This window comes from Molossus molossus, unplaced genomic scaffold (genome assembly GCF_014108415.1).
Source record: "Molossus molossus isolate mMolMol1 unplaced genomic scaffold, mMolMol1.p scaffold_m16_p_13, whole genome shotgun sequence".
Taxonomy (NCBI): Eukaryota; Metazoa; Chordata; class Mammalia; order Chiroptera; family Molossidae; genus Molossus; species Molossus molossus.
Window position 1 is genome coordinate 84,563,087 of NW_023425348.1, and position 21,498 is coordinate 84,584,584.

At 34.7% G+C, this 21,498-nt stretch overlaps 2 protein-coding genes and 1 pseudogene across 2 annotated transcripts; 2 read left to right on the forward strand and 1 right to left on the reverse strand.

The window, feature by feature from the left end:
* Positions 1-1,665: 1,665 nt before the first annotated feature.
* LOC118628691 lies at positions 1,666-2,549 on the forward strand (annotated as a pseudogene).
* Positions 2,550-7,858: 5,309 nt separating this feature from the next.
* On the forward strand, positions 7,859-8,818 carry LOC118628692 (olfactory receptor 8K3-like). Its single transcript, XM_036259627.1, has one exon. It carries the CDS (start codon positions 7,859-7,861, stop codon positions 8,816-8,818), a length of 960 nt encoding a protein of 319 aa, XP_036115520.1.
* A 6,803-nt stretch (positions 8,819-15,621) lies between these two features.
* LOC118629006 (olfactory receptor 5J2) lies at positions 15,622-16,560 on the reverse strand. Its single transcript, XM_036260101.1, has one exon. It carries the CDS (start codon positions 16,558-16,560, stop codon positions 15,622-15,624), a length of 939 nt encoding a protein of 312 aa, XP_036115994.1.
* Positions 16,561-21,498: the final 4,938 nt, after the last annotated feature.

Here is a 21,498-nt window from a genome sequence, read left to right on the forward strand (position 1 = left end):
TTAAGTAAAGAACCGTCTTTGCAAAATAGAAACGCAGGAATGTGCATCATGCCTAAAACCAAAGTTTCTTTTCCACTATTTATTTACTAGCACTTTCTAAAACTTTCTTCCCACTCAAAAATAACATGGGTGTTTAAATAGTTGTATTTAAATTAATATTTTGTTGATCTCTCATTGTAGAATTTATTTATTGTCACTTATTTTAGTGTTGAAAGCTGTATTTGGTACAGAATTGGGGAATAATTTAACTTGTATAAACTCCTAGGATAGCTCTATAGTGAAGGTCCAACGCTAAGCTCTGTCTATTGCATTTGTTACATATTTTGAGTCTTGTGTAAAAACAAATTTAAGAGGTCAGAAACAAGTAATCTTTAATTATCATATAAAATAATAATATAAATATAAACAGAGATCCATGTAAAAAAACAGTTTAGCGTTTCACTATCTCCTATATTTTATCTCATATAGGGAAACTGATATTTACTAGCATAGATTTAGAAAACAGCCCACATTTTTAAACTCTTATATATTCCATGAGATTTATAATGCTTTTTATTTCCACTAAAAATAGGTCTCTACATATATTGTCTCTTGAGAATTATTTCAGTATTCCTGAACAAGCCACAAATATTCTGGTTTCTGTCTATGAATTTCCTGATTCTGGATATTTCATATAATTCGATTGTATAATATGTGGCCTTTTATAATTGGCTTCTTTCACTTAACATAATGTTTTAAGGGTTCACCCATGTAGTGGTATGTATTGATACTCTTTTTATGGTTGTTAATATTTCATTGTATGGATATACCATATTTGCTATATCTTTTTGCAAATTGATGAACTTTTAGGTTATTTCTACTTTTGAGTATTATGAACAATGTTGCTATGAACATTTACGCATACTTTTTTGTGTAAACTACCCAACGTTTTCCATGCTTTTGTGTATGAATCTAAGGGTGCAATTGCTGTGTCATACTGGCAATTTTTTGATGAGCTTATTGAATAATCTTTAAAATGTTATCATAGTGGCTATTCCATTTTAAATTGCCTACAAAAATGTTCAAAGGTTCTCATCTTTTCACACCTTTGCCAGCATTTGTAATTTTCCCTTAAAACAAAATCTTAGAGTATGTAAAATAGTATCTCATTATAGTTTTAATGTGTATGACTAATGTTGTTAAACAACATTTCATGTGCTTATTGACCACTTGTGTGTTTTTGTAATAAATGTCTGCTCAAGTTTTTTGCCTTGTCTAAAAAAAATATGTGGGTTGTTTACCTTTTTGTTACTGAGTTGTATAAATCCTTTGTATGTTGTATATACTAGAATCTTGCCAGATATATGATTTGCATTACCTTTTAATTCTTTGATCATATTCTTTGGTGCAGAAAGTTTGCTTTTTGATAAAACTTCAATTTATTTATTTTTACTTTTGTTGTTTGTGCTTTTTTGTCAGATCTAAGAAACCTGTCAAGAAACCTCTCAAGAGCTGAGAGATGGAATTGAGCTGCCAAGTGTCAGGGTAGCCAATGAAAGCAACAAGTCGTAAATGAAAGATTTAGGCTTTGAATCACTTATTACAATATCAATCTCAGTCATAGCTCATGAAATGTGTTGATTAGGTTTATCTTTCTGTCCATTATAGGTTTCCTGAATGGCTTGGATGGAAAAACACAATCGAACAACGTTGAATGAATTCATTCTAATGGGGATCATGGACCTCCCAGAGTTTCAGGCTCCATTGCTTGGACTCTTCCTCATTGTTTACATGGTCTCCGCGGTGGGTAACCTAGGCTTGATCTTCCTCACCAAGATAGACTCCAGACTACAAACACCCATGTACTTTTTCCTTAGACACTTGGCTCTCAGTGATCTCGGTTATTCTACAGCAGTAGGACCTAAAATGCTCGCAAATTTAGCTGTAAATCAACATACAATCTCTTATAATTGGTGTGCTATCCAACTCACTTTCTTCGGTATATTTATCACTTGTGAAATTTATATACTGTCAGCAATGGCCTATGACCGCTATGTGGCCATCTGTAACCCTCTGCTCTACACAGTCATCATGTCACAAAGATTATGTCACTTGCTGGTGGCAATACCCTATCTATACAGTATCTTTTTATCTTTGCTGGTCAACATTAAAATTTTCACTTCATCATTTTGTGGCTATAATGTCATCAGGCATTTCTACTGTGATATTTTGCCCTTGATATCTTTGCTCTGCTCAGACACACATGAAATTAAGTTGATCATTCTGAATTTTTCAGCTTTTAACCTAGTTTCATCTCTTCTGATAGTCCTTGTGTCCTACATTCTGATCCTGGTTGCCATCCTCAGGATAAACTCCTCAAAGGGCAGGCACAAGGCTTTCTCTACCTGTGGCTCTCACCTGATGGCCATAGTCATATTCTATGGTACCCTATTCTTTATGTATGTGCGGCCCAAGAGCAGTCATTCATTTGATACTGATAAAATGGCTTCTTTATTTTACACTTTGGTCATACCTATGCTGAATCCCTTGATTTACAGTTTAAGGAATAAAGAGGTAAAAAATGCCCTAACTAGAACCTGGAACATGTGTACAAATTTTCTACTTAAAATTCACTGTAACATACACTAGCAATAGATTATGTATAAACCAATGTAACTTATAATGTGATTGCTTTAACCTTGTACTGTTACCTCCGTGGGATGGGCAAGAATATATGTATAAGTCTAGAAATAAACAAAATTCTTCATTGTTGTCAAACTTAAAATGTGTCACTAATAGATAGCTATTTCCTGCTCATACTTCAGATATTAACCTACATTTATTTTCAAATCAGATTGATACGATTCCTCACATATAGCCAGTTGCATTTCTCTACTACTAAACATTTATTTTTATAAAAACAGGGACTCCAGATATTACATTCACAGTTGTATCTTTAGAGCCTAACATGGTAAAAGGCATTAAAAAGAATGCATAATAGAGTTTACATAAGTTGGATAACCGAACTGTACCATCCATCCCATGTAATACATACTCAGCAACAATACAGAACAAATGATACATACAAAATCATAAATAAATCTCCAAGATTGCAAGTGGTATGATATTATTTATAAAACATTCTTTAAGTGACACAATATAGTGATGGAATTAGATTATTATCTGGGAAATTGGCGTATCCTATTCCCCACTGAATGCTGGGGAGAATTTTCTGAGACTAGCACAAGAGAATGAGTGATTTTCATTTGTGTGGAACTACATCTCTGTCTTTTTAAAGTCCCATTCCAGTCATAGAAATGGAGCTGGGGTTTCACTGGAGGTAGAAGCAAAACCAGTGTCCCGAGTTTTCTTTCCATCTCGCAGTTGGGTCCAGTTCAACATCAGGCTAGTTACAGTCCATTAGTCCATTGCATTTGGCATCCACATGACCGTGGACCATGTGGGAAAATTCAGTGGAACCCAGAGAGTATACCCTCTGAAACAAGAGTCCCAAGACAGCCAAGAACACAAGAGCACAAAAGAAAAAACCTTTGTTCAGGGGTTTAAGTATCCCAAATTTCTCACTTCTGCAGTGGCCACGCCCATTCTCGCCAAGAACCTTTTCCAAGTACCTTCCCAATGTCACCTCAACTTTACAGGGCATGCTTCTATTCTCCTCTCTTTCCAGTCCCTTCTCCCAACAATCTCCTGGAATAAAGTGGTGGCTCCCTGTGGAAGGTAAATCTGTAGCTTCCTGGTGAAGCTGATCCAAATGACATGCCTATCATAGTTGGTCTTCCCTTTGCTCCTTGTTATTAATAATTAGGTTAATTACAGCACTATCAAGATTAGTGATTGCCAGGATTCAGAAAAAATTGGAGAGGAGTAGTAGGAAGTAGGCATAGTATAGTGTAAATCCTGGATTTTTTTTTTCTTTTTTCTAAACAATTACCTGATTTAACCTTTGATTGCCCCAAGCCTATGTTCTCTTCTTTGTCTTCCCTTTTCTCCCTCCTCTCCTGTCTCCTCTACTCCCCTCCCCTTACCTTCGATTATCTTCTCTTCTCCTCTTTCCTTCTCTTCCCTCCCTTTTCTTCCCCTCTACTTCTTTCCCGTTCCCTTTCTTTCTCTCCCTACCCTTCCCTTTTCCCACCTTCCCAGAACTTACTGTATGGCCCAGGTATGCTGTGTAATTTCCAGGTTTTGTAAAAAATAAATCTTTATCTTTTCAAAGTTTCCTGGAAGTTATTGTTGAAGGATGTCTCGAAATCAATCATAAAAACGACAAGGGCTAGTTCAGCCACAACACTGATTATTAATAGGCTGAGACCACTACAAACATGAGCTTATAAAGGGTAGCCAGAGGGTACTTTGTGGTGATGGAATAGATCTGTATTGGAGTGTGTTTGTACAAAATGGAATTACTGAAATGGTTCATGAAGTTGTAAAATAAAAAAATTTTAAAAATTAGCAAAAGAGAAGTGTTGAACACTCACAATGAAATGAGAAATAACAGTAACTAGTTTCTGTTCCCAAGGTAAATAAAAACAAACACTACATTGTAACAAAGTGAGTACTGTCTCTCTCTGATACAGTCTCATTCAAGCCTGCTTTGTTCCCATGGTCTTCAGGTGAATACCTCCTGCTTTGTCTTGCATACAGACATGATAATAATTAGAGGAATCCTGTTTGAGGCTTTAGTTTTCCAAAAACAGCTGGTTTTATCTTCTCTTTCTTGACATAAAATAAGCCTGAACCCTGTACTTTCTTAAGTTGGATCTGGACTCCTATATGCTCAGTGACACCTTCTCAAGCAATAAAACATCCTTACTCCAAACTCTGATGCTTTGAGTTGTGGCCTTTAGAAGTGTCAGGCACATAGACTTTAGCAATAACGTGAGCAATAAATCAAGAAAGCAATGTACTATTTTAATTCCCTAAAAGTTTTAAAACAGTAGAACAGTATCTAAACATTTCTACACCACACTGTCACTCATTCAAGGAGACCACTGTGTAAATGCAGACTCTTGATGGGCATGTCTATAGATACAATATTGTGGTCAAGAGTCCTGTGTGCTACAAAAGGAAAGTTATCCAAGAGTGGAAAATGGAAGGAAGGAAGGAAGGAAGGAAGGAAGGAAGGAAGGAAGGAAGGAAGGAAGGAAGGAAGGAAGGGAAGGGAAGGGAAGGGAAGGGAAGGGAAGGGAAGGGAAGGGAAGGGAAGGGAAGGGAAGGGAAGGGAAGGGAAGGGAAGGGAAGGGAAGGGAAGGGAAGGGAAGGGAAGGGAAGGGAAGGGAGGAAAGAAAATCATGGGGAATGTAAATTATCCATGACAATTAAAGGACAACCTCCAGGCATTTAATTGTGCTATTAAATATTGTAGGGACAATCAACAAATTGCTTGGCATCTCCTCAGGGACAGCATCAAAAGGTGAAAAAAATCCATAAATTGTTCTCACTCAGCCATGTAAGAAACACATGAGGGAGTCAAGAGAGAGGCTTCATTGAAGGTAAAAGGATAGAACATTTCATGTGGTGTTTTATGTTACCAATATTGACGCTGCTTCAGTGATACATCCAAAGTTTCACTTTAATTAAATGACAAAGCTCTAGCAAAATGTTTGCAATTCTGATTTAGTTCTTTTTGCTTTCCACTTCTCCTTAATACCTGAGCTCGAAGGGGACCCCTCCTCATCTCAGCATACTAATGTTTTTGAGTATTTTCACATGAGTTGACAGACTAAATATTCAAAAGCATCTTTGAGATACCATCATAGTATTGCTTATAAAAGGTTTATTTTATATAAGTAATTATATCTGTAATACAGGCCAAAACAGTGCAAATGAAGCCTAACTAAAAAGACATAAAATTTTAAAAATCTGCAGTTACAAAGCTGCAGATATTCAATCTATCATTTTTTAAAAATCAATCATTTTAATGTCCTTTGAAATTTTAGTTCATTAGTGGTTCTAGGCTCTTTTTTGTGACACTCTAGATGTAATCTAAACTTTAATAATTATTTAAATAAATGTATAAAATTGATTTTTCCCCCTCATGTTGAGATGTGAAAAGCATTATGTGGATATTAGAAGACTTTTAAGTACCCAGTTTTATAATAATATCAAAATATTCAGCATGTTTTTTCATTTTAAGTGGAATCTGATAGAAAGCTATAATTACCTCAAACAGTATAAGTTAAAAAAAAAAAGTAACCACAGAACTTATATGTATGTATGCATGAACAATGGACATGGACAACAAAGCTGTGGACAGGGCGGGGAGGGAGAGGGAGTGGGGAATCAGTGGGGGGGGGGGGGAGGAGAAACATCTGTAACAAAAATAAGTGAATAAATAAATAAATAAAAAGTAAGTTGGTATTTAACAAAGATGTGAACTATGAAAAAGCAATTTGGTTCTTTCCATACAACATTAGAGCCTGTGAGAATAAAAGTCTCAAACACTTTTATCTTTTCTTAGAGCACAGAAAAATTGGAACTTACGAAATATAATTTCTTTCCTTTTTTCATATTGGCAAAAAGAAACAAAACACACAAAAATAAGATTTATGTCACTTCTTACTAAATTTACTGAGGATATCTTTCTGAAATGACTGTTTACTGATCCACATGTCCATCTTTCTGACATGAGGAAGGTGTGTTCATCACAGCAGGGTATACTCACGGAAGTGACAGAATCATAAACAGCATTTTAAATTATTTCAATGCAAACTTAATGTAATTACTTTATATTTAATGTTATAAAGTTACAGTTTTATTTTTTAGACCACTCAGAAACTGCTGTCACTGTAATTTTTATTGTAACCAGTATTATTTCTGGTTTTTAAAGGTAGCATTCATGCTCACAATGTTTTACATCTAATAATTTTTTACCTTAATCTGCCACTCAGCACTCACCTGGTATATCCTTAATCTGTGTATTATTAGGAGCATTCAGATACATTTTTATTTGATTATATAAAATACTTAGGTGTGTTTTATATTATATCGTAGTTTGAAGGCATTCCTGTGGCCTTAAGGTGTAGAGGAATTTAAAGTAATATCCAAGAATCCATGGATGTGTCACCTTTAGTGTATTTTATTTCACCTCTATAGTACTGGGTAACATAGTGACTTTAAACTATTATGCTCGATGCACAGGCCTTTAAACTTTCATTAAAGAGTATAATATCTCTTTATCCAAAAAACATTTTATAAAACTTCATTATATGAAAGCAATGCCAATACTTTCCTACAGGCTTGTGGAGAGATAAACAAAGATTAAATGATCCAAAGTATTGGATTTGTATATGAGAACAATGAGTTTTGATTAAGTTAAATCGTTGGCCAAATTCTTGTATGTAACTTAAATGAAGATATAACTGACATTATAAAATTTCTGTCCATTGTATGAACTGTTTCACTGTTTCAGCCTGTGTCACCTATAGGCATAAGAAAGTTTGCAGGACCAAGTGCTGAAGTAGTAGGTTCTACACATTGTTGGAATTTATAATTTAAAATTATTATATTTTGGATTAGATATTGGATATTGTAGGATATTTAAAAGCATAACTAACTTCTAACCCTACACACCAGTCACACCCTTCCTCTGAGTTGTGACAACCATAGTGTCTTCTAGATATTGACCAATGCTCATTGCTCAGTAAAATCCCCTCCAGTTGAGAACCACTGGCTGTCTCAAGCTCTATTTATGAATATTATTTTTGTAGACATAAGTTACTTTTCATATATTTTAAATGGTAAATTTGGATGTATCTTATTTATATTAGCGTTGCAGACTAAAAATCTCACAGGTAGAATACATGAAACCTATTGACTATGCTGATGTCTCTTTCCAGAATAGGTTTCCTGAAAAACCTGCATGGAAACACAAAACCTAACAGTGTTAAACGAGTTCATTCTCATGGGGATCACAGACCGCCCTGATCTGCAAGCTCCATTATTTGGACTCTTCTTGATCATCTACATGATCTCAGTGGTGGGCAACTTGGGCATAATCATCCTCACCAAGGTGGACTCCGGCCTCCAGACACCCATGTACTTCTTTCTCAGACACCTGGCTTTCACTGATCTTGGTTATTCAACAACTGTAGGGCCCAAAATGTTAGTAAATTTTGTTGTGGATCAAAATACAATCTCCTATTATTTCTGTGCTCTACAACTAGCTTTTTTTCTTGTGTTTATTGATGGTGAAATTTTTATTCTATCTGTCATGTCCTATGACCGCTATGTGGCCATCTGTAACCCTTTGCTCTACCCAGTCATCATGACACAAAGGCTATGCCAGCTGCTGGTGGCTGTCTCCTATCTCCACAGCACATTTGTTTCTCTTCTAATCACCATAAAAATCTTTCGCTCATCTTTCTGCGGCTATAATGTTGTCAGTCATTTCTACTGTGACACTCTCCCCTTGTTACCTTTGCTCTGTTCAAATATGCAGGAAATTGAATTGATTATTCTGATTTTAGCCAGTTTTGATTTGATTTCATCCTTTCTGATAGTCGTTGTGTCTTACCTCCTCATTCTTGAATCCATTCTGAGGATGAACTCTGCTGAGGGTCGGCACAAGGCTTTTTCTACCTGTGGATCCCACCTGATGGTGGTCGTAATATTTTATGGGACGTTGATATTTATGTATGTGCAACCTGAGTCCAGTCATTCCTTGGACAGTGATAAAGTGGCTTCCATAATTTACACCCTCGTTATTCCCATGTTGAATCCCTTGATCTATAGCTTGAGGAACAAAGATGTAAAATGTGCACTACAAAGAGTCTGGGAAAATCCATGTAATACTTTTTTCCTTAAGGTTTACACATTATAAGATTTGTATAAGCTAGGGTATGGGCTTTAAATCATGCTGTATGTGCCTCCACAAGAGAAATAGCAAGCAGAGATGAGGTCAATAGGTATTCATCAACTGTCTTATAGATGCTCAGCACTTCTAATTTCCGTAAATAGATTAATGAACAAAATAATAAAAGTATTTTCTTTTCTTGAGGGGAAAGATAGATTATACACTTCAATTACATAATTGTTATAGCATAGTAGAATGTGTTAGGTGAATAGAAGGAAAATCCTGTCAAGGATTCTGATGTTGCATCTATAAGAATAAAATCACAGCGTGTTTATGTGTGAGTGTGAGTGTGTTTGAGTCTGTGTGTGTGTGTGTGTGTGTGTCTTTTTCTTTGGTTTTTACCCTTAATACTCTTCCTGATATGTTTTAGAATTTCACTTGTTAATGGCTGTGTCTATGATATCTAATGTTTTGACATACCAGTCATATTACTTTCCTCAAATACCCTGTCCGAATGTTGGGGTTCCACTTTTTCCTCGTCATTGGCTCCCTTCCATATTTGAGTCTATTAACTGAACATGGTTTGCAATTCGGCAATCCAGAGCTTCTGATTGGCACCTAATTTTGTCTTAATTAGTCCATTTTGTTGATATCAGATGATACTCAAGTTGAGAGAAATTTCTGAGGCCACCTAGAAGCTTTTAGGTTTGTACTGTTTTCCCTCCCAAATAGTTGTACTTAATAACTGATTGTTTGATGTTTGAGATTGTAGCATTTTCTTATCTCTGACTTAAAAAAAAAACTAATTTTCCACATTTAAAAGTTGTTTTTTGTATCCTTGGGTAAGAGGACTATCCCATGATAAATTAACTGTACTATCTCTCTTTTCTCAGGTCATTTCCCAGTTTTTATCAATATTGATTATGCACTTTGTTTTAACAGACTTCATTGTTTAACATTGATCATCGTAATTGTGGGAAGCAAAGGGAAAGAATCCTGTTGCTCACACAATGCCATATTTCTAATGTAAGTGAATCCTGATACATGCCAAGGACATAGTTATCTTGCCTTTGTATATAGTTGTTCCAAATCACTCTCTACATTTTCCTATGAGCTTACTTTTATTTTTTTACTTTTATTCTTCTTAACATTTCTGGGACATTATTAAAGCTATTTTTCTACAATATTTGCTTTGTTCACTATCATACAATTAAAATTGTGTTCAGCCAATGAAATAAAATGAAATAAAGTATTTCATTGGAATAAAATTTAGAAAGTGCATAATATAAAGCAACCAGGATGTCCTTCAGTAGGTAGAGGGACAAATAAACTATAGCACATCTGACAATGATATTTTATTCGACACTGTAAAGAAATGCACTATCAAGCATGAAAAAATGTAGTAAAACCTTAAATGCTTGCTACTAAGTGCAAAAAGTTAATCTGAAAAGGCTACATACTGCATGATTCCTACTATGTGACATTCTGTAAAGTGCACAACCATGGAGACAGTAAAAAGTTCAGTGGTTGCCAGGGGTTAGGACATAGGAAAGGATGGACAGGAGGAGCTTGGAGGATGTTTACGGTAGGGAAAATACTTTGTATGAAACTATCATTGTGGTTACAAGTCATTATATATTTGTTCAAACCCATAGAATGTACAGCACCAAGAGTAAACCAAATGTAAACTATGGAACTTGGGTGAAAATGATGTGCCAATGTAGACGCATGGGTTGTAATAAATATACTACTTTGTGAGGGGCTGTTGATAATGGAATGGGGGAGGATATGCATGTGTGAGTCAGAGAATATGTGGGAAATCTCTGCACCTTCTTCTCAATTTTGCTATGAACATAAAACTTCTCTGAAAAATAAAACACAATCTTATAATACAAAAAAGTACATGATACAATGTCATGTGAAGACAATTATCAAAGTGTTAATGTAGCCAACAGTAATCTTTAAGATAGTCATTATTACTACCAAGTAATAATATCTCAGACTCTTGAGCATTCTTCATGTCTTGATGAAGTTGATTATCACAAACAACTCTGTGAGATACGTTCTATTAAAAAATCTGTTTTTTAGATTAGAGAAAGGTGATTCAGAGAGACTGAGTAAATGGTCAGAGTCCACCAAGGTATTAGGTGTTAGAATCAGATTTCAAACCAGATAGTCAAGGTAATGCTTAAGACTTTGTACTCTTAACAAGGTCCCTAAGTTGTTTCTAAATATAATTTGTATACTTCACTACTATAATCCAGAGATGACAGGGAGTAAAGCTTCACTTTGTCAGATGCAGGATAGAAGAGGAGATATAGCAGAAACATTAGAACAACAGTGAAAGTCATGTCTGGTACAGAAAATAAACTCAAGAAAGATATAACTGTTCAATTATATATAAAGAAACAAATTCACATACATATAAATTATTCAGTCCTCTTTTAATGAGTGATTTTAGTAAAATAGAAAGTCAAAACAAAGTGAAGGCAGGGCATAGTGTGAGAAATAAAGATTAAGGAGAAGCAGTATTCCAAAAAAACCCAAATGTCCATTGCTAATGATTTGCAGAAGGAATTCTTCCAGGGAAAATATTAGATAAGTGTTCTTTCAAAAAAAGAAAGGAGGGGGTCTATGAGGGAAATATTTATTCTCTATTACCTTCTGCTTCTCAGACTTTTAAGAACCTTTCTATGAGCACTTCATCCATTTGGAAAATTACTGTAAATGCAGTAGAATACATTGACTCTGATATTGTTGAGCTACTGAACCAAGATATGCCATGAGGGACAACATGTGATTATTTTCTATTTTAAATTAAGCCCTCTTTTTTGCGGCAGTGTTTGTTTTTTTACCTCTTACATGCATGAGAGAAAATATCCTTAAATGATACAATGAAAAACAGTGGAGCAGTTGTGAAGGTTGAACACCATGTTATTTTAGGGTGTGCCATTCACATGGACAAAGATGTGAAAAACCCCTCCCCAAAGACATGTAATTTATAGAGCATTGTCTTGATTCTTGTACACACTCAATGAATGCCCATCCACAGTGATAAGACTGATAAAAGGAAGAACAGACTTCTCAGGAATATGTGTCAACCCTATGAGGGTAAACTTCACTAATCAACATCTAGAGTTTGTCATTGAAAGAGCTCCTGAAATACAAGAGAGAGAGGATACTAATTGAGAAGTATGAGTATGAAAATTAAATATCATCTTTAGAATAAGGAATGATCTGTGATTCAGTGAATCTTTAATTATTCACAATAATCATAATATTACCAAGTGTCAAATTACATATGCATATGGTTTCTTCTTTTTTTATTCTCACCCGAGGACATTTTTGCATGTATCTTTAGATAGAGTGGGAGGGAAAGAGGAAGGAAGAGAGAGAGAGAAACATCGATGTGAGAGAGACACATCGACGTGAGAGAGACACATCGACTGGTTGCCACCCACACGACCCCAACAGGTGCCGGGGACAAATTGCAACCTAGGTACATTCTCTTAGCGGGAACCGAACACTGGACTCTCTGGTTTGTGGGACAACACTCTAACTGCTGAGCCAAACTGGCCAGGGCTGCATATGGTTTCTTATTGGAGAAAGGAATCATTGTAGTCCCTGGAGAATATCTCTGTCATCTCTAACTCTATCTCTATCTCTGTCTCTGTCTGTGTCTCTATCATCTATCTCTATCTTTGTCTCCATCATCTATATCTATTATCTGTCTATCTCTATATCATCTATAGCTCTCTATTTCTATATCTATAGATTCCCTGGTGAAGTAACCACTGGAGAGCTTAAAAGAAATGCTATGAGGTAGAGAGGTCTCAGAAGTCAGGTAACAGGAGGAGCTATATTCTAATGTCTAGTGTGTGAGTGGTACACGCTGAAACAGTGAGGTCCATGCCCTTCACAAAGCCACCTGGTGTTTCTCCCAATCCCTGTTGTGTCAGAGTTGAGACAAAGTTTACAGTCAATCTTGCCTTTATTAGCTCCTTGATGATAAGTATTAAAATATTTTTATATTATTCTTTTTTTTTTCTTTTTTGGTACGTGCCCCGAGAGGGAACTGAACCTGGGACTCTTTAGTCCACTAAGCCAAACTGGCCAGGGCTTATGTTATTCTTTAAATCACAAGTTTGTATGACATAAAACATGAGATAATAGCAAGATATATGATGCAGTGTATCTGTCTATTTATGTGATTCATAGCTCAATATATTAGTTTATACTTCAGAGTAATGGAAATCGGTCAATCATAGAGTAGAAAAGTAAAATTCAGTATTTATTCTGTCATAGAAAATGTTGACATTTAAAGAATTTACCTCTTCATGGAATTATTTCTTAGCTATCACAGTCAACTTTAATTCTATAGAAATGATAAAATCATTTTTAAAAATTGATTTAGAAGTAGAACAATACAGAAATTTCTTTCAAGGCTTTAGTTTATTATTCATTAAATTTTATATATTTTGTGTAGCCGTAAAACATTTAATACCTATTGAATAAATGTGGTCTCTATCTCTTGTATAGGTGATTATACATAGATTAAACTCCTTATTTCATATCTAGTAACAGTCACATAAATTGATTTTTTCCTTGTTGTTAGTTTTAATTTTAATTGTATAGAAACATTCACAAATTATATATGAGGTTTATCTTAGAAATACAATCCCACCTCAGCATTCAAATACCATTAATATAATTTATCACATCAACAGAATTAAGAAGAAAAACTATGGATTTATCAATTGATATGGGAAAAGCATTTAATGAAATTCAGTATCAACTTATAGTACATAAGTAAACTTTCAGCAATCTAAAAATGAAAAGAAACTTCCTAAAAATTGACAAAAGGCATCTACAATAAAACTTACTGTGAACACCATATTTAACCATGAAAAAATGAATGCCTTCTCACTAAGACTGAAAGAAGAGAAGACTTTGTTTTCTCACCACAACTATCATATATCATAATGGAGATCCCAGCCTATGCAATAAGATGAGAGGAATAAATATAAGACATAAAAAATTTTTTTTAAATAAATAAAATGGTCTCTATTTGAAGATGATACAATCATTTGTGTAGAAAGGGAATCAGCACAAGTTACTATAACTAATAATTGAATATAATAAAGTCACTGTAGGGCAGGCCAACACACAGAATTCCATTACACTTCAGTATATAAGCAATAAACAGTCGGAAGTTTGAATAAATATATAATTTATTACTCTAAAAAAACAAAAAAAAACGTGAAATATATATAAAGCTTAAAGTTTACTCCTTGGTTACCAGTTTATTACAAAGGATATCAAAGAAAATGAATCAACAACCAGATGAAGAGATACATAACATTAGTTCCAAGTGCAAGAGCTTCTGTCCTTGAATTTGAGGGCCAGCAGGGTGGCACATGGAAGCATACCCCTCCTTGTGGGTTTTTATGGAGGCCTCATTACATAGGCATGATTGATGAAATCATTGGCCACTGGTGATTGATTCAAACTCCAGCTCTCTCCCCTCCCTGGAAATCAAGGGGTGACACTAAAAGTTCTGACCACCAATTCATGGTTGGTTCCCCTGGCCACCAGCCCCCATATATATGGCCTTTCCAAAAGCCACCTCATTAACATAAGACAAGACACTTTCAAGGCTCTCCTCAGTTAGGAAAGTCCACCCAAGCTTACTGTGTGTGTTAATGAGTTAATTGTTTTACATATCCATGACCTAAGGACCAGCCCTACACACTTCCTCTTAGGGCCACACTATGCAGCAAAAGATTTGCAGTAGCCACATAACAATCATATGCCATTACCGACAGCAAGAAATCGTCTGTGGTAACAAACACCCCAGAACACAAATGTTATACCATGCAAGCGAAAAAAGACATGGCTCCCTTCACACCGGGACTTTTATCAGCATTTTGGGTGATAAAAAGATTCTAAGAACTATGCCAGGACTAAGACCAAATATATGTTTCTTATTATAAATTTCAATGTCATAACCACTCTTTAGACCAATTGAACTGTAAGTCAGTGAAAGCAAATGTAATAGAATATACATGTTCTTGGAAATCTGAGAACCAATTACTTTTTTCTTTGTAAGTACCCTATTTTTATGTCATTAAATGCAAGTATTATTCTATAATTGTTTTCTCCAAATAACAGAAAAATATAAATGTAATATTGAATTTTGTATTGATTTAGAGAATAACAACCTGGAATATCGGGAAGACCTGTGAGATAGGCTATCGATTCTGCGATGCAGCTACATGGATTAAACAACTTTCCCTTTCTGGCCACCTCCTCACGTGACAAACAAGGGTATAGAATAGAAAACTGTGCAGGTGGGTGCTTAGGGAAGCGGTGGTCCACTTTGTAGAGTGCACAATTTTCCAGGCACTTTGTTGTACATCTGAAATTTGCGCAGAATGGTATTGAAGGTGTATTATGTTTGAAAAAAATTTTTAAAAACTACAAGAAAAAAATAAAATTAAATAAAACTCTGTACATCCTCAGAAGCTTTACATTCACAGAATTTTTAAAAATGAGAACCAACTGGTACAATGTGGTAGGATTTACAATGACTTTAAACTAACAGGGGCCAGTTGGTCTGGCTCAGTGGTTGAGCATCAACCCATGCACCAAAAGGTCACCAGTTTGATTCCCAGTTGGAGCACATGCCCAGGTTGTAGGCCCAATCCCCAGTAGGGAGCATGCAGGAGGTGACCAATCAATGTTCTCTCTCATTAATGTTTCCATCTCTCTCTCTTCCTCTCCCTTCCTCTCTCTCTAAAATCAATAAAGAAAAAAATATTTTTAAAACACTAACAGGAAAAATGTTTAATTTCCACGGCCCTTTTTACAGCATCTTTTACCTCTTTGTTTCTCAGACTGTAAATCAGTGGGTTTAACATGGGAATCACTAGTGTGTAGAACACAGAAACTACCTTCCCCTGTTCCACAGAATACTGAGAGCTTGGCTGAATATAACTAAAGCTTAGGGTACCATAGAATATGGTCACAGCAGTCAGGTGAGAAGCACAGGTGGAGAAGGCTTTCTGCCTGCCTGCCGCTGAGCGGATCCTCAGGACAGCGAGAACAATGAAAATGTAGGAAATCATCACGGCCAAGAAGGTAGCCACAACAATGACTCCAGAGAAGATTAAGAGCAACAACTCATTCATGGAGGTTTCAGAACATGACAGCTTTAGAAGTGAAGGAATATCACAGAAAAAGTGGCTGACAACATTCAGCCTACAGAAGGACAGTCTGCTTAAGCTTACTGTATGTGTTAATGAGTTAATCATTCCACACGTCCATGACCCAATGACCAGCCCTACACACCTGCTCTTAGACATGACCACGCTGTAAAGCAAAGGATTTGTAATAGCCACAAAACGATCATATGCCATTACTGACAGCAAACAACCTTCTGTGGTAACAAATACCCCAAAACACAAATGCTGTACCACGCAAGCGGAAAAAGAGATGGTTGCCTTCACAACCAGGAGATTTATCAGCATTTTGGGAGCAATGGCAGACGCATAGCAGACATCTACAAAAGAAAGGCAGCTGAGGAAAAAGTACATAGGTGTGTGGATCTTGGGAGTGATTCGGATTAAGAAGATCATGCTCAGATTTCCCACCAAGGTAATGACATAAATCACCAGGAACAATACAAAAAGTACGATTTTCAGTTCAGTGTGGCCTGTCAATCCCAGAAGAATAAACTCAGTCACAACTGTAAAATTCTTTTCAGTCATCTGTTTGTTTCTTTTCACAAGATCTGTTGAGAAAAAAAGATACAGAGATTACATTAGGAAAATTACATATAAGTATGAACACAGATACTACCATTATTGATGTCAGTCTTTGAATAAAAAACATATCCCTTCTTTGAAGCTGAGATTTTTCATCAATAAAACTAGCAAGTGGACTCGGTGGTCTCTAATTTCATTCCAGTGATGTTGTTTTATATGATTATATTTCATAGAAACCAAAACGTCAGAAGTTTGTCTCTCACAGCTCAGTCTGCCTCTGAAATGCCCACTTCAATTCCAAAGTTATACTGGCCCTAAGAAGACACTAATGATGATGGAAACTAATAGCATGTAAAACTTATACCATTAGACAAGTAGTCATTCTATGATATTCTCTTCTTATTTATTTGTTGGTCTATTTTTAGGTATGAAATTATTTAATGAGAAGGGTCTGTAAAATTCTATTTATTTTGAAGTTATATGTGGCAATGAACTACAGGGACATTATTATAGACAGCAAAGTGGCCACATCATGAAGTAAGAATGCTCAGGTACTTAGAGTGATGATTTTAACAAAAGTCAAGGATTCTGGCTTTTGTGACTGTGGGAGGCATTGGGTGCCAGCACCTAACTCTGAATCTTATGAAGCAAAAACCTGTCTCTTGCATGATACCTATTAAAAGTAGCCATGAGTCTTGATTCAGGATAATTTTCCCCATGTTTATGGTAGAAGATTATCCTTGAGAGGTCATTAACTTTGACACCTAGAACACAGAATCCCATATCTTATATATCTGGATCATATGGAAGCTTTCAGCTTTTCCTGAGATCTCAAATTATTTTAGAAAATTTTAAAAACACACTATTTCAGAATATGAATATATGTGTATGTATATTTAACAAATGCTCTATGATACTTCTTCATATTTTCCATCCTATAATAGATAGTTTAAACAATTTAAGTCTTTCTAAAAATATAATTTCCATTGGATGGTTAAATACCTATACTTTATATTCAAAACTGTTCATATTTGTTTTAGAATTTACTGTTTCTTATTTTCTATTAAATTGTCATTTTAGAAATTATAATAAACAAATATTAATGATTTGGGTTTATCTGTGATTTATACCATTTATCTATTGTAATTAAAACACTTTAGTTGCCACAATGATAAGGTAGGAATCCATTTATCTTGGGTCAAATCCTATTGTTGACAACAATTGGTTTTATTTCATTGAACAGGTTACTTAACTTCCCAGATCCAGGGTGTAATTATATTAAGATTGCTGAGGGGACTGAAGAAAACAACACTAATAAAGTCATTACTGTCCTTTGAGTATAAATTAAACACTTAACAAACTAGATACATAGTTGCATAGCTATATGAAATACAGCTAGATAGAATAGTAATATACATTTAGCATCTGATATCTTTTGGTACATGGTGATCAGTATTAAACTTTAAAATCATTGCTATTGAACAATTCCTTTTTGGAGTATTTCTGAAATACTTAAGCGCTATTTAGTTTTATTTATTTGTTTTAATAATCAAACATATCAAAGTTATTACCTACAAACTAGCCTTGTTAAATGTGAGATAAAGAAAATAAATACCTATGTTTTTTTTCATGATATCTTATATGCTCTTTACAGATTACAACAGACCTGACAATATCGAAGAACACATTTAATATTCAAAATTGCATTTTTTACTCGTAGATCTATCTCACACATGCTCTTCCTTCTACTACTCTTAAAGACTTAACTGAAAACTTTTTGTTAATAAAATATCACTTATAGATATGTATTTTATTATATACTATAATTTAGGAAATAGCATATTTAAAAGGTATTAGAAATTAAATTAACGATCCAAATATAAAACTAATAACTTTAACAGAAAATTTTGATGGCAACATTGTAAACTGAATTATAAAATAAGATATGGACTTAAATTACATGAACTTTAAGAATCAAAATATTGATAGGATTCTACCACACTTGAAATTTTCAATTATTAGTCGAATGAATGCTAAATATAAAAATTGAAAGAAACAAAAAGACATTAAAAAGAATGCATTTAACTTACCAGATATTAAAAAGTTTAGAATATTAGTTTCTTTAGAATGCTCATATCTATCTTCAAGTTTTCTTACTCTCTTCTTAGAAATAAAATTAGTTAATATATTTTTCTGAGATTTAGAATAATCAATATTTTAATGGTAGATAACTGATTCACTTCAGTATATATATATATGTATATGTATATATGTCAAGTAAAACAACACAAACAAATGAAATTTTAAAAAAATAAACAAACAGTGGCGTTACATCTGTAATTCTTTCCTCAATGAAGACAGATTTGAAAGAAGATCAAGTATATATATATTTTATTCTAATGAGACCAGAATCCCTATGGTTTAGACACTTATTATACTAAAAAAAACAACAACAAAATTACACTCTAGATTGGATTCTGGTTTCTCAAGAGACTCTCTAAGTTACCTCAATAGAATTGGTTTCTCTAAGATGTGTAGTATAAAAAATGTTACAAAGCATAGAAGGCAATATACAGTCAAGGGTGAGAAAGCAGTAGAAATATTGGTTGTAAATATACAAAATTAGATAGTATTTTATTAAGGTATAATATAGACTAGGCCTGGCCTTGTGAGGCAAAAATGCATTAAGTGAAATCCAGTTTGATAATGGCTGTTATTTCTAAAATGTTGGGAAGTAACACCCTGCCTCCTTTATCCACACACTTCTGTTCAGATTCCAATTCTGCATTCTATCTAACTGGTAAAATGACCATGTGTTACTCCTATTAGATATTACATTTAGTTCTAATATTCTCATTTATTTAATGAATAATTCTTGAAGAACAGGACAAGCTAGACAGTGTATTCAGCACGAGAAAGAGAAAGATTTCAAAAACAAGCAAACAATCAAAATGGTTAGACTTTTATTTCTAGCATATGGAAGACTAGATAGAGCTTTACCTTCCTCAATAAAACATATATTAAAAAGAATACATTGAAATAGTGACTATAAAAATAAAACATATTATAATAATTGTAGATAACACATAAATAAATAAATAGTTTTTCACAAAAGGAAGAAAATCAGAAGTAAACATAGACACTGACACCATGACTCTCACAGGGGCATTTGCAAAACTTTGTGAGATTCAAATTGTTTTAAAAAAACAAACAAAAACAAAACAAACTTAAGCCTTTGGGCCCAGAAGCAACACAGAATTCCACTAAAACCTGTATATAAATTTAGTTTCTGAAAAACTGGCATTCTCATTAAAATCCTAACTAAATAAATCTGCTTATCAGCAAACATTATAAATAAAGTTGCCCACCATGATATGGCATCTTGTTAAAAAAATAAATAATAATAATAATAATAATAAGAAGAAGAAGAAGAAGAAGAAGAGGAAGAAGAAGAAGAAGAAGAAGAAGAAGAAGAAGAAGAAGAAGAAGAAGAAGAAGAAGAAGAAGAAGAAGAAGAAGAAGATAGAGGAGGAGGAAGAGGAGGAGGAGAAAGAGAATTGTCCCTCACATTTTCTCGCTAGGGAATGTGTAGGGTGTCCTGGGTAATTCGCAGGCAGCACAAGGAGAAGAAAGAAGAAGGAGGGGAGGAAGGAGAGGGTGAAAGGGAGAAGAAGAAGAACAAGAAGGAGAGGCTTCATTCTTGAATCAGTAACCACAACCTTTCCTCACGTGGGTTGAAATTTGGATTTTGCTGTCTGCACAAGTAAGGAAGCTTCAAGCTAAAAAATTGACATACATTGGTCTAAATTAGTAGCACTGTGGCTACCAGAAGTGACCTTTCAGAAAAGTCACAGAGAAGGTTCTATTAAAGATGAACTTACCATCCAATTTCAAAACATAATGAGAAGGAACATCTCCATAATCAAGACTCGAGAAAGCAATAAATACATTTTAAATATTTAAAAGAATAAAAGTCAAATGAATAAAAGGAAAAAGGGCAAAATGGATAAGCCCTTTACCAAAAAGACCAGGGTTATAGGCTGACTTACTGACAATGATCTAAGTAAGGGATCAGGAAGAATGAATGAATAATGAATGAATGAATGAATGAATGAATACCTATGAAAAAATCTAGCTAGTCAAAAAGAAGCTGTGTCTTTATATGGGAAATAAACCTAGCCCACTGTTACAAGGGGATTGGGTCATAAGAAGTAACTATTTGAGGAAGAGATGTTGAAGCCAGCCACTAACACTTTTTTTAAGAATCCTACAGAAAACGAGGAGCAGTTTCTTATCCCTCCACAAGTGCCCACCACCAACTAACACCTGAGTCTACCCAGCTGGCAGCCAAATGAACCTAAACTGACCTCCAGAGCACAGTGGAACCATGGAACTCAAGTAAAAGAGGTGCTGCTGTTTGCCATTCGGAGCCCATTAGAAAGGGAAAGGTCCACCAATAAGGAAGATCCAGTGCCCAGACCAAACATGTACACATATAGGACTGACCAATCAGACTCTGCTAGATTGAAATTCCTTTGTGCCTTATAGTGCTCTTTCACATTCCTTACCTTAGGTAGCTTAGTTCCAAGACTATCCAATCAGAACCCCTGAATTAGAATTAATAAATATGTATAACTCCTCCTCATCTTAATTTTTGAATTTGGCTCAAGGCTGATTTGGGTTTTCTTCCAAGCTCCAGGTTGTCTGCCTCATTAAATAAACCCTTACCTTGCTTCATACTCAGTGCTTTGTTGATTGGCTTCACATCCCATTGGGCATACAAACTTGGATTCAACAACAAAGTTAAGTTGTTTATTTTTCCCCCGTCCCAATTCTCTTGGCAGTATTATTATTCAGTTTATCACCACTGATTCTGATATCAAGCATGGCTAACCTAGTTTCTGCCAAGTATGGGAAAAGTTGCTGTTATTAGCAAAAAAT

Bases quoted from the DNA above. Each gene is read 5' to 3' on its own strand.
- LOC118629006 (XM_036260101.1), bottom strand. From the start codon at position 16,560: ATGACTGAAAAGAATTTTACAGTTGTGACTGAGTTTATTCTTCTGGGA.
- LOC118628692 (XM_036259627.1), top strand. From the start codon at position 7,859: ATGGAAACACAAAACCTAACAGTGTTAAACGAGTTCATTCTCATGGGG.